This window comes from Podarcis pityusensis (genome assembly GCF_964106645.2).
Source record: "Podarcis pityusensis genome assembly, chromosome: 2".
NCBI lineage: Eukaryota > Metazoa > Chordata > Lepidosauria > Squamata > Lacertidae > Podarcis > Podarcis pityusensis.
In genome coordinates, this window is record NC_138029.1 from 2435005 (window position 1) to 2448118 (window position 13114).

Genomic DNA, 13114 nt, shown 5'->3' on the forward strand with positions numbered 1-13114 from the left:
GAAAATTCATCCAGTATCTTGGTCAAGGCAGGGCTAGGTGAGGCAAGGTGAGGCAACTGCCTCAGGTGGCAGGATCCACAGGGGCAGCAGATTCGGCCTCCAAGGAATACATTGCCCACTGCTGCTACTGTTTCTGAGGTGGCAGCCATGGCTGTGGCACATCCTTGGAGGCTTGGTCTGCTGCCTCCTTGGCAGCCCCCCCCCCCAGCCCTAGGGGTGGGTGGAGACCAGCAGTGCGTCGGATTTGCCCAGAGGCTGCTGTGCAATGTCTTCTCCACAGCTGTCTCTAGCTGAGTAAGAGGCTCTGGTCTCCTTCCACCCCTAGGGAGGAAATGGCCGGGGCTGCCCTGGGAGGTCTCCAGGGCCCTGCAGTTGCCTGGCATGATTCTCAGTGGGCCTCTTTTCTCCCCATGGCTGCCTTTGATTTTTACTTTGACCAATGGGTAATGTTGATTTGACACCCCTGCTCCCCCATTTCCGATGTAGATCTTCTTCCTTGCTTGTTTCTGATAAGATCTTCATTCACCCCTTTTTCCCTGGCAGGAAGAGGGTGCCATTTGGTGGTTCAACTCAGGTGTCCAAATGTCTTGGGCTGACGCTGGGTAAAGGCTAATGGGAGAACAGGGAGGCAAGGGAGGAAGACACACTTCTGATCATTCCCCAGGGACTCTTGCTTCTTCTGCCCTTCCCATTCTGCCTTCTGCTTTAAGGAAGCTGCGGGCGAGGCCAGCGCTGGAGCTGAAGATGTCCAGAATCCTGGAATTGTAGAACAGTAGAGATGGGACCCCGAGAGTCGTCTAGTCCACCCCCCTTCAATGCAGGAACCGAGGACAGGTCACAAGTTAGAACTGAAGGTCATCTCAGGAGAGCTTGGGGCATGGATGGCTCTGGGTGAAACACTCATAATTTCTGCAACCCATGGCAGGCTGCACCAGAGTAGCCTGCCAGCCCCAGGCCCTCTGCAGCTTGGTGCAAAGGGGAATCAAACCCAGGGACCTGGCTCTGCCCTGGCTGGGTTAATCTGGTTCTCTCTTAAGCTTCTCTTGTGTGAAAAATCTATCCAACATGTAATTCAAATTTGCTGCAGTGAAGAAGCAGGTGGCTCCTCAGTCCTTGCTCACGTGAGCTGCCTGAATTGGCATATAGCTACTAAGTGTCTCCCCTCTCCCGCCTTCAAAATGCCTGTTTTTAGTCAACCCAAAATATCACAGAGGCATTTGGCTTCTACGCAGGTGCTGCTGATCTACATAAACAGTTTTCACTGTAGGAAAGCAAACAGGGAGTGATTCCAGACCCCACTTCTAGAATAGATGGTTGTAAAATCCAACTCAGAAACCTCCGTTCATCTTTTGGGACAGTAGCATGTTTTGTATTTTCAGTCTTCTGCATATTATTCCATTTCTACAGCTTATGCTCTAGTAACATCATCTCAACTCCCTTGCAGGTCACAAGCAGCAGGGTGAAATTTTTAGATGGCCTGGGGGGAGAAATTGGAGGCCCCGTGGTGTTCTGATCCTCCTGTGCTGTGATTCCCCTTTTGAGGATTGCATACAATGTTGGGCAGATGATAAAACACAGTTCTGTCCACTTTTGTAGCTAGCCCTGTCTGTGGTTTATAAAAGGCTGGCAAGAGTGAGCAGGGCTACAGCTGTTTTGCTATAGTGATTTCCCTGTTTCTGAAAGGAATCTTCTACAGCACAATCCTGGGCATCTCTACACGAAAGCCAGTCCCCTTAAGTTCAGTGGGGCTTCCTGCCAGCTAACTGTATAGCAGACTTTGCCAACTGAGTGTCCTGCACTAGGATGTTTCATCAGCCCCAGTGAGCGCTACCCTCACCCCAGGAGCTCCTCACATGGAGGTGGCTTGGATCTGTTCCTCTCAGTCCCGCAGCTGGGTGGTTCTATCCAGGCACAGAGCCCCTGCGGAATCTGTTTCCTGTGTTCTGCTCATGGCTCCTCTTAGCCACACATTGCATAGATGTGCAGTGGCAGAGCACATCCTGTGCATGGCAGAGGTCCCAGATTCAACCTTTGGAGAGCAACTGCCAATCAGTGTGGTCTTCCCTAGCTTGGTGCCCTCCAGATGTTGGAGTACAGCTGCTCTGGTGGGTGAAGTTAGGAGCAGAAGTCCAGAACACCAACCAGGTCGAAGAAGGCTGGTGTATAGGATTGCAGTCCTAAGTCTATGTAGAGGCAGTGTAGTGCACTGGTTGGAGTGTTGGGCTTGAAGCTGGGAAATCTGTGTTCAAATCCCCAGGGCTGGGCCACCCATGAGGCAAGGTGAGGCTACTGCCTCAGGCAGCAGGATCCACCAGGGCAGCAGATCTGAATGTTGTTCTTCCTTCCCCCTGGTTCCTGATATAGATCTTCCCTCATCCCTTCTTCCCTGGCACCATTTTGGGGTCTGCCTCAAAATCCCTACAAAAGCCCTTCAAATCCCTACTCTTTGGGTGACCATGGGCCAGTTACCCTCTCTCAGGCTATAATCCAACTCCACAGGCTTGCTGTGAGAATAACCTTGTGCACTGTCCTGAGCTCCTTGAAGGAGCAGAAGGATACAAATGTGAACCAGGTTTCTACAGCTAACACAGTGACAGTGTAGTAATTTTAATGTGGTTAAAAAAACTGATTTATGGTCTAATGTTTTACAATTTTTTATGTGCTGTAAGCAGCCCAGAGTGGCTGGGGAAGCCCAGCCAGATGGGCGGGGTATAAATATCATCATCATCATCAAGGTATACTTAGAAAAATGCAGAAGCCAGTATCCAAACCCCCCTGCACCATTGCTTTTGTGCTCCCAAGAAAAGCCGAGTTTCTTGAGAAGTTTTGCCATTTGCACAGTGGATTGCTTCTGAAACATACAGTGAAACAGGTATGTGTCTCTGCTGTTCAAAAGGAGGGAGCATCTCCAAGGGTGGAATGAAGCCTTTGGGCATGCCTGAAGTAGCTCTTTCAGTCTCGCTTTTGTATCTTCGTCATATCTGCTAACAAAGGTTGAACACCATTGGGTGGAAAGACAAAAGCAAATCAACACAAACTAGGGATGTCATCAGGACAAGACAATTTGTGCTTACGTGTAAACTATGTGCAAACTTTAAAAACAACAAATTGTCAGAACTCAGAACTTGATCAGTTGCTGCCCTGGGGTCCTTTTGGATATACATTAAATGATGATGATGATATAGTTAAATTGTACCGTTATTAACTGGACACAGGAACCTTGTACACTAACACTGTTGTAATACACACTGAGATCGTAAACCACTTCTCTGGGCTTTACCCCTTTTGGACAGCAGGTGGGAGCTTTCATGACTCTGTTGCCTTGCCTTAGTCTCAAATTGCTCTCTTATCCACAGGCTACATCCAGAAGATTAAATCTGGGGAAGACTTTGAATCCTTAGCATCACAATTCAGTGACTGCAGCTCAGCCAAGGCAGGAGGAGACCTGGGTGCTTTTGGAAGGGGTGAGTAGAGCAAGGGTTTCACATGGTGCATTGTGTGAACTGCCCTGAGATACTACTATAAAACTTAATCAGTCAACAAATGATAAATACCACTCCCCAAGCAGAGGGAGGTGTTAAAAGGAGGACTGCAAGCCTGCCCCTCTCTGATGAGAGGTTTCTTTCTGCACACACCTTACAAGAAATGGAGCTGGATGCCTTGGAATACAGTGAATCATGAAGTCAGTGATGGTGCTTCAAATCACTCATGTTGTACGCAAGCACTGGGTTATTGGCTCTCCGGTTTGAAGAGGCACACACTGATTGAAAATAGCTCTGTGCTGAGCCTCAGCCGCCTTGGCTAATAACAGTGCAGACCTTGCTGGACAGATGGTGCATTAGGAAGCAGGTTCCCCAGCACAATTGATGTGGCCTTGATAATAGCACTGTAGAGAGAAAGGCCTGCTTCCCCCCCCCCCCCGTATGAAATGTGAGGGCCCCTCTCCATTCTCTTGTCCTCAGCCACCGTGGAGGAGGCAGCCTCAGTTCTGGGTGTCCTGAGAGTCCTGGCACGCTGACAGGGAGAGACTTTCCTCAGCACCAGCCGCAACTCTCTTATATCCTTCAGGGCTGCTGTTGTTGAGGGCCACATGCCCATGGCAGGGACTGCATACAGGTGTTGTGCAGAGCTGATGATGAGCAGAGACAAAAGTGTTCTGGATTAACTCATCTGGAATAAAGATTGCCCTCTTTCAACTGTCAACTGTCAACTTAGATTAGAATTCCCAATCCTATGCTGGCCTACTTGGGTTTGATGGGACTTCTTTCAAACAAGCATACAGGGGGATTTTATATTTTTCCTACAACAGACGAATACATCCATTGCCATGGAATACAAGTGAAAGTAATTCCTAAGTGAGAGTAATTCCGACCCTCGTGTGCTGCCCCCACACAAAAGCACATGGCAGAAGTCTCTCAAGTTGTTCTTAAAATTACTGGGGGACAATGATATACTGCCCCTTCCAATTGTTCTGAAGTTGTAATGCTGGGGGCACATTTTAAAAGCCACACCTTGACCCATAGCTTCCCACTCCCTGTCTGTTTTTCCACTGCTGTGGTTGCCCTGCGCCATGGCTGGCCTTGCCTTCTTAGGCTCTCCAGTCTGACTTACTAAGGGTTCCCCCTTACCTTGGGGTAAATGCTGCCACTCTCTTTGGCTTGAGTGTCCTCAGAGTAGTTAGCTCTGCCTGCCTGCTGGAAGCCAACCTTGGACACAGTGAGGCTGTTTACATCCTCCTCTTGCCTGTGCTTGACTTGCTGTGACTATAACAAAGAGAAATGCACAGAGAGGGCACGGTGGTGCTGTGTGCGCATGCTGCTCCAAGTCTCTTATCTGGACTGTGTTGTGGTCATGCTGTGTTGCTGTGCTCTTGAAAGGAATTTGGAGCAGTTTCGGAAGAGAAGGATCCTGGTTAAGTGAACTGGGGTCTCTGGCCTCAAACAAGCCGCTCACAGAAGTTCTTTTGCTATTATTGTGGTGTTCCAGGGCATTGTAGGCTGAGCACTTCATCGTCTGCCCTCTTGCTCCCCAAAGGATCATAGGGAATTGACTGGTCTTTCCCATCTGTTACAATTTAAGGCCTTTCTCTACTTTGTTCCATATGATTAAGCTTTCTGTCTACAGCATCACACCAGCTGAGGCATGGCTTCTTTCCTTCAGCAGGCTTCCGCTGTGTGTTTTGTATTAAAGGATACCTGCTCTTTAACGATTTTGCCACGTGGAGGTTGTTCCTCCTCTGTATCGCACCCCCCTGCTGTGTTATACATTTCATTGATCATCTGCCTTTGGCCCAGCATCATAGAGCTGGAAGGGATACTATGGGCTATCTAACTTTGCCCCTAGGCATGTGGTCTAAGGCTGCTGGGTCCTGCATTTCTGCAGTTTCATCCTGAAACTGAAGAAATGAGATATCCTCCGTGGGCTGCTTCTGCTATTTCCCCAAATTCTTCAAGTTTGCCAAAAGAAGCTTGGGGGAAACGAAGTAGTGCTCAGAGGTGACTGGGCAGCTTCTGTTGCTCAGAGGTAGATCTTCAATGCCTTGCACAGCTCTCCTGTCTTTCACTTGTAATATTACTTATTTTCAGACCTGAGTATGCCATGGATTGTATCCCGTGGTGCTGACAAAAGGCACTTTAATTCACTGGAGCAGGAAGACTGGCTGTTTTTTTAATTCCCCTGATGCCTCCCCCACCCCCTGGAGCCCTCCAAAGAGCCCCACAGGTCTCTTAACCATCAATGTGCCTCCAGTCCCCTTAGGCTTCACACTAAAAGGGGCTGTAGCTCAGGAAGAGGGTACGTTGTTTCTATGGGGACGTCCCTCCCCCACCCCCACAACCTGCAGCATCTTCCATGAGAAAGGACCACAGGGAGCAGGCAATGGGACGTACAGGGCCAGGTAGAGCAAGAGTTGCCCCTTCAGCACCTGCATCTTCATGTATGCGCCAGGAGCAAGGGAAGCGGGTGCATAGACGTTTGCTTCTTGTAAATGGTACGTTCTGCTTCTGCTCATGATGGGGAGGAGGAGAGACCAATCCTGAATGCCGGAGCCCTCCAGTTTGCCAGTTCTGTTGCAGCCTGAGCTTCTGAAGTCATGCTTGCAGGCTTAAAGGCCTGAAATTGGCTTTAAAAAATGGGTGTTGTGACTGGTGCCATTTTCTGTTCTTGCATTGGCACAGTTTCTGGATATTGGGTGGGGAATGACATTGGATTACACTGGACAAGTGAGAGGGATTTAGGATTAAAGAGCAACACTATTGAAAAGTGATGTAGACAGTGGACCTCATCTATCTATCTATGGTGCTTTTGAGTTTGTATCTTGAAACTGTCCTGCTACTTTTTAAACTTGAAAGATAAGGCTCTGAGAGTCTCAGTGAGCAAGACGAGCCTGTCCGTAGGGTTGCTTGTCCTCAAGGGGCAACTGAACCACCAACACAATAAAATAGTATGAAATTTGTTTTGTGCTTCTGTGCATTATTCTGGGGAGTGAGTCCCCAGATTTCAGCAGATTTTCCAAGGGGTCCAGGACCCCCACTGATTTCAGAACAGTGAGTCAGTAGACCTTGGCATTCTCCCAGTGGTAGCTTTTCAGGAGCACAGCAGGGTGTAAAAGCATCTCCACAGCAAGTAACCAAGTGACCTCAGAGCGGGAGGGTGGATTTCTGTCGGGAGCCTGATGGGAGACGGGTGGCAAGTTATGAGGTCCCTCTGGCCCTGTGTGTTGCCAGTCTCATTTGTGGAAGCACTCCAAGGCCAAGAGGCTGTTTCAGACTCTCTCAGCCCCATTTTGGGAACTGTAACTTTGATGAAGTGGGGGAAGCGTTCTCTGGCTTTTGACAAAGTTGAAAGAAAAATGCCCAGCTCCAAGACTTTGGTGGCCATGGAAAGGAGTCCATCTTTGAATAGGGGTGGGGTGGGGGGAGCCCCTGGCTTCACCCAGGATGCATTTATATAGCCAAAGCTCTTGTGGGCATCTCCCAATGCCATAATCCCTAATAGGGTTGAAAAATGCCTTGGAAAATCTGGATGTATGGCAGCCCACGTTGCTAAAAAACAGCATTTTTTGTGATTTTTGTCTAAAAAGCTCAACAACTTCTTTTCTGCCTTGCCTGTCTAGCATTGGTTTGTGTTTGTTTAGCTGCTAGCCAAGGCACTGCTAACTTTATCTAGCCAAAACTTATTGTCAGGAATCCGAAGTCTTGATTTGCATGGAGACACTGCTTTATGTGCTCTTCATCTTCATTTCCATGCAGGGCGCTGTTTTGACGACAAATGGCAAGAATTTCTTCCTCAGTCAAATATTTCCTGTTTTTTTAAAAAGAAAAAGAAAAAAGGATGGTTACTAATATTGGCACATTATGGATTGGGAAGTAATGAAACAGCCATTAATCTTGGGCTGCTGGTGACGGGTTGTTTGGTCTCATTTAGGAACTGTCAGCTCAGGCATAATCCTGGGTGACTTACAGAGGGAGATGCTTTTAGATATGCAGCAAAGCTGCTGGAGTCCCTTTTGTCCACTGGGTGGCACTAATGGCACAAGCAGCTGGTCTGCTCTTCCCAGGCAACACTGCCAGTCTCCTTCTCCTTATTCATTTTGGGGGGCTGCAAACCGTAATTTATGAGAGCTATGAATTCTGGTTACGTTTAGAGATGGAACGGCTCAAGCATTCCAATTTATCTTCTTCAAAAAATATTCCAGGTAATTGACGTTTCCTCTTTTGGCTTTATTGAAGCCCAGGCTGGGAGGCTAAACCTGTTTTTCCTCATTCTGAAATGAAGATTTCTTGGCTTGAGAGTGAAATTGGCTTTTAAAAAGATCAAGTTGGGGAAGGGTTGGAATGGGGCAGAGGAATGTGCATTCTTGGAGGCAAAAGGAATCTCTCTCTCACACCCACACCCACACACCAGACTTGTTTGTCCATGGATATGCAGCACCCTGGAAGCATTCTAAGGATCACCTCCTTGCCAGCCAACCATGATCCCCCATGTCTTGCACTTGGGCTCCACCCTCCCCACCTGTTGGAGGAGCACCACTTCTTCCTGACAATTCCGTTGCATCCTCTGGCTATGCTACTTCATTTCTCAGTGCCACCAGCAGTCTGAGACCCCAGCCTGGCACCATAGCTTTTCCATAAGCCTTTTGCTGGTAAAACATCTTCTAACTGCATTAACCCAACTCTTGTGATATCCTAGGCCCCATCTATCCCCAACCCACCCCTGCAAATGTTGGATTTTTATTGTGTGAAATTTCATCTTAGCTCTGTGGGTCCTCTTTCTATTGTGTTGTTGAGGGCTTCCTGGGTGTGGTTACTGCTTACAGTGTTGGGCTGTGATCTTGGAGACCAGGGTTCAAATCTCCGCTCACCTGGTAGCCTTGGGCCAGTCACTGGCTCTCAGCCTAACTCACCTCACAGGGCTGTTGTGGGTATTAAATGAGGAGGGGGAGAACCATGAACCTTGAGCTCCTTGGAAGAAAAGGCAGTATAAAAGTGCAATAAATAATCCCTATCTTTCTTCTGTCCACCTGCTCTATATTACTGTTTCGGGGGTGGGATCACCTTTTTGGAGGTGGCCCATCCTGTGTACCCATTTTTAAATACCCATGCACTATGTACCTCTGATTTTTAGAGTCTTGGATAGATTGCTGTCTCTCTCTCCCCACACCACCCCAGCCCTCTCATGAATGACACTTGTGGAAGACAATGGGCCGAAGTTGTAATGACTAATCCTGGAAGAGGAAGTTCGGAGCTGCAGCTGGAAGAAAAGGCTGTGGATTTAAAGCCTAAAGTAAAATATATAAATTGCACCCAGCCACCTCAGAGGCGTGATGCGTCCGCAATGCATGGCCCTGTGCAGAGCCTGCAAAGACATTAGTATATCACCCAAATGTCTTCCATCTCAAAAAAAAAAAAAAAAAGGACAAACAAGAAAAAAGCCCTTCAAAGATTCATCTGTCAGATGGTCATTAAGCTTTCTGTGCCCATCTCATTCCTTCTGCAGTGGACTTACAAGGGTCGTAAACTTACATGAGATTTACTTGGCCTTTTCTGACCTGATCCCTGTCACGTTGGGCATCTCAAAACAGCAAGTGTTCGTGAAGGCTGTCAGTGCTGAGATCAGGCAACAGAACACCCTCCTCCCTGTCCTCTCCTTCTTCTTGACTCTGGGCATGCAAGTCTGCTGTGAGCGGTGCCCTTTTCTGTAGTTAAAAGCCTCATTGTTTTGAGCTGGGAGCCACAGACTTCTGGACCGCCTTAAATTGGATGCAGAAGATGCTGCATCAGCTTGGGAGCTGGCTTTCTTACCCAAGCATTTCTTGAGCTGTTGCTGTAAAATGAACCCCGTGGCATCTGGGTTGTTGCAGGGCAGCATTTGCAGAAGTTGGGTCCAAAAAGCAGGCCTGGTGCCTGATCTGGGGCTGTTCACAGAGAGGCCTACAAAAGAAATTGGACAGGGAGGAGCAGTTGTCAAGGAAGGTGGAAGCACAGAGCAAGAGCCATTTGAGGGAATGGTTAGTCCTGCGACTATCCTGGGACCAGTCTTGGCCCTCCTTCCTTTTTTCTGCTGTCAAATGGGGACCAATGGGGGTCTGGGCAAGCAGGAGGATCTCAAGTAAGATCATTTCTCCCTGGAATCCATTGAACAGCTGTCATGGCTACGTCCAGGGCATCCAGTTTCCAAGGGCACTTGTGCAGAGTGGCATTCTGACTCAAATGCTCCATCTTTACAGCAGAGGGGCACCCTCTTCCAGGCTGCTGTTGCAACCTAGCAGTTTGAGTCAACCTTGTGCAAAGAGTCCTTTGTCTAGAGGGCTTGTTGCACAACGCAGGGGTGTGTGAGAGGGAGGAGGGGGGGGGAGGCATGGCCTACAAGAGGTACATCTGGCACCTTAATTGTCCAGGTTTTGTCATATGTTGATGACTCACCTCTTTACCCTTTCCTTCGATGCTTGAGAGAAGTATTTTTGAGTCCCACCCTGTTCTTGTGATTGCAGTTTGTTTCCAACTGTTAGTAATGTTTTATATGGTTGCGACCCTCCTGGGACATTATGGTGAAGGGCTGGTAATAAATCAAATGGTTGATTTTTATATATAAATGTTGCTGAATGAGGTGGTAGGATAAACTGTGGAAGGGGAGGGGGTAAATCAGTTTTTAAGATCCTCTCCTATTAAAACAAAAACAAAAAACCACACCTCTGCAGCTAATTGGCACAACAGGAAGAAGATAAGATTAGAAGCTTCTTACCTGATGTACTAGTTTTCTACTTGTAGGAAGCCTTGTTCATTGGCAAGTTTTTATGCAGGGAGAGCATTCAAACATAGACGCCCCCACCTGCCATCCCATTTGGTGCACTCCATCCTGACCCATTATCTCCCCCTCATTTTGCTCTCTTTGTGGACCATCCTGACTGTGAGTAACAAGGAGAGATTGGGTAGCAAAGGAGGTGCAAATAAAGGAGGACAGGAGCAACTCGGGACTAGTTTTAAATGACTTGGAGTGCTTGATTTAGAAGGTGTTTGCTCATATCTCTCAGATATTTGAGTCTTGGCTGAGGATGCACATAGCACTATACTTCCCCCCCTTTTTTGCCGGTGAGCTCATTTAAGGCTGGCCTGTTCAGTGTGTGTGCATTTATGGATCACCCACCATGTCAATTTGGTACAACTCAAACGTTGGACCGTTTTTGCAGAGTGGAGTGTGTGTTTGTGTGCCTAGTATCAGAGACATGGCAAGCTGGAGACTTGCCAAGAGAGAGAACATGCATATGTATCCAATAATGAAGAATTAATTATTTTATGTTAGCCCTGATGAAGATCTTTTAGATTGTCCCCAAACTTTCAGGCTCGTTCATAAGATCAGAGCAAAGGTCACATCCAAATCCTAGACTAGGGACCTGTGGTCACTGGCACACATTGGCCACCCAAATACTTGAGCTCATGTAATTGCTTGTCTGCTTTATTTTCTTACCTTGTTCTGGTCTCTTGAGGAGCCAACAATGACAAAATTACTATCCCTTATATGTGTTCTTGCGTCTTGTTTCAAGGTAACACTTGATCTGATGTCTTTTGTCCTCTTCTAGTGTTTAATTGAAATCTCTTTTCCATCTGACAGGTCAAATGCAGAAACCCTTTGAAGATGCCTCGTTTGCGCTGAGGCCTGGCGAGATGAGCGGACCAGTATTCACAGATTCAGGGATCCATATCATCCTGCGTACAGAGTGAAAGTGCCTTGGCGCGACACACTTGGAAAGGAAAGGGTGGCGGGGAAAAGGAACAAGAGAACCTTTATTCCAACCCCTCTGTGCGCTCTCTATCCCTGAACAAACTCCATATCTAGCTTTTCATTTGTTTTTTTATTTTATATATGGAAAAACACACCCCTTGTTTTCATATCTCAGTGCCTCCTTTGGCACCTCAATGCAATGTCTTTCCCCACCTGTAGAGATGCATGGTTAGCCGAGGCAGAAAATGCATTTGAAACTAAGAGACAGCAGCATCTTTCATAGGCACAGTGAGGAGGATGTTTTAAAGGAAATAAATAAATAAACCCACAGCCACTTGAGTCTGATATTGACGATTTCTCCTGTTCAGGAGACGCGCCTGTGCTGCAGGGTCATACTTCAACGCTTTCTCTCCACATCCAACTTGTAATAGAGTTATTTATTACAGGGCTCCACTGATGGTGGCAAAACTTAGCTCTTGGTGTTTTAGATAGAAAGAAAATATATTCCACTAGTGTCTGCCCTTGTTTAGGTTAAAACGTAATGCCTCCTCCCCCACCCCACCCCTATCCTCTTCTCTCGCTTGGAATTCAGGGCATTGAGTTTTCCAGTTGACCAATCATTGCTAAATTGCTCTTGGATCCGTAATGAAAGCCATTATTCTGCAGTATGGCCTGGCAGATTCCCTTTGAATTGTGAATTCAAATAATTTATACAGTGCCCTAACTGAGCTATGATAATCCATGCATGGAGCCCACCGGGCTTCTCCATTTACTTCCATAGAGGGGGAATTTTCCATGTGTGCAAAGGGATGTGCAGGTGGCATTGCCCCCTTCATGGAAGTGCATGGAAGAGAACTGCTTGGGGGGGGGGGGATTTGGAGCAGGTGTCTGAGCATGCCCAGGGCTCTGGATCTGGAGGCCCAGCTTTGAACCTGTCATGTTGGCTTCCAGTATGTTTTCATGTTGACTTAAAACTTGAAGATGCCTTTTAAGGACAAGCAAAGACTTTAGCCATTGATGCCCTTCCCATTCAGCTCTTCCCCCTCCCCAAATTTATACCTGTGTAAAATGATATTACAATTAATTGTATGTTAACCATTCCTGTGTGCAGTTCTTGCTGTTGAAATGCCATCCCAAAGGAAGACCGTTAGACATAGACTTCCAGGTTTTCCCCCCCTTTTCCTTTTTTTCAAAGAGGCAGGTCATGATTCATTTGTGGTTTAAGAATACTGTAAAGTCACCCTTTCAGTTATGCTACGTTGCTTTCTGTTTACTAAGATCAGTAAGGTTCCTACCAATTTCCTCACTTTTGGTCTGATGCAAGCAAGCTTTGTGTGTGTATATAGCTGTATAGAGAGAGTGTGTTCGAGTTCTCTTATGCAAGAAGAATAAAAAAAAACCCTCACCTGTTCAACATCATAGGTTTGACCTTGTCCCTTTCTTTCTTGACATCTCCTTGTATGTATCTCATTTTGTTGTTTCTCTTGCAAGGTTTGATCATAAGCTGGAATTCTTCAGGTATAAATAAATAAAGTTTTTAGTGCAGGCCCCTGCAGCTTCTGAACCACCAATCCCAAATTTGCCTAGCCATTCATGGCGACTCCTTTATTACTTGCCAATCTTGTGTGCATGGTGTATGTTGGATTTGCAGTGCTGAGCAACCTGGGGGGCGGAGAAGGCTGGTGGGCAACTGCATGTATCTGCTGTGCGGTGTTTGGTTGGTCACACGCTGGATGGGCAGGCTTGCACTAAAAACCTGATTTGAAGTGTTTATTGGAACAAAACCTTTCTGAGTTGGAAGAGTCCGTGGAAAAGATCAGGTGTTTGTTCCAGGTGTCAAGGAGCCAGTTCACCCAAGGCTGCATGTTGGTAGAGCTGGAGAGGGCTGCTGAGC

At 47.2% G+C, this 13114-nt stretch overlaps 1 protein-coding gene across 2 annotated transcripts in view; it reads left to right on the top strand.

The window, feature by feature from the left end:
• The window catches only part of PIN1 (peptidylprolyl cis/trans isomerase, NIMA-interacting 1), a 37958-nt gene extending 25319 nt beyond the window's left edge, over positions 1–12639 (top strand). For both annotated transcript variants that reach the window (XM_080990686.1, XM_080990687.1), the window contains exons 3-4: positions 3357–3464; positions 11110–12639. In XM_080990686.1, coding sequence (XP_080846812.1) covers positions 3357–3464; positions 11110–11219 — 218 coding nt within the window. In that variant the 3' untranslated portion in view covers positions 11220–12639. The remainder of the gene's footprint in view (positions 1–3356; positions 3465–11109) is intronic.
• Positions 12640–13114: the final 475 nt, after the last annotated feature.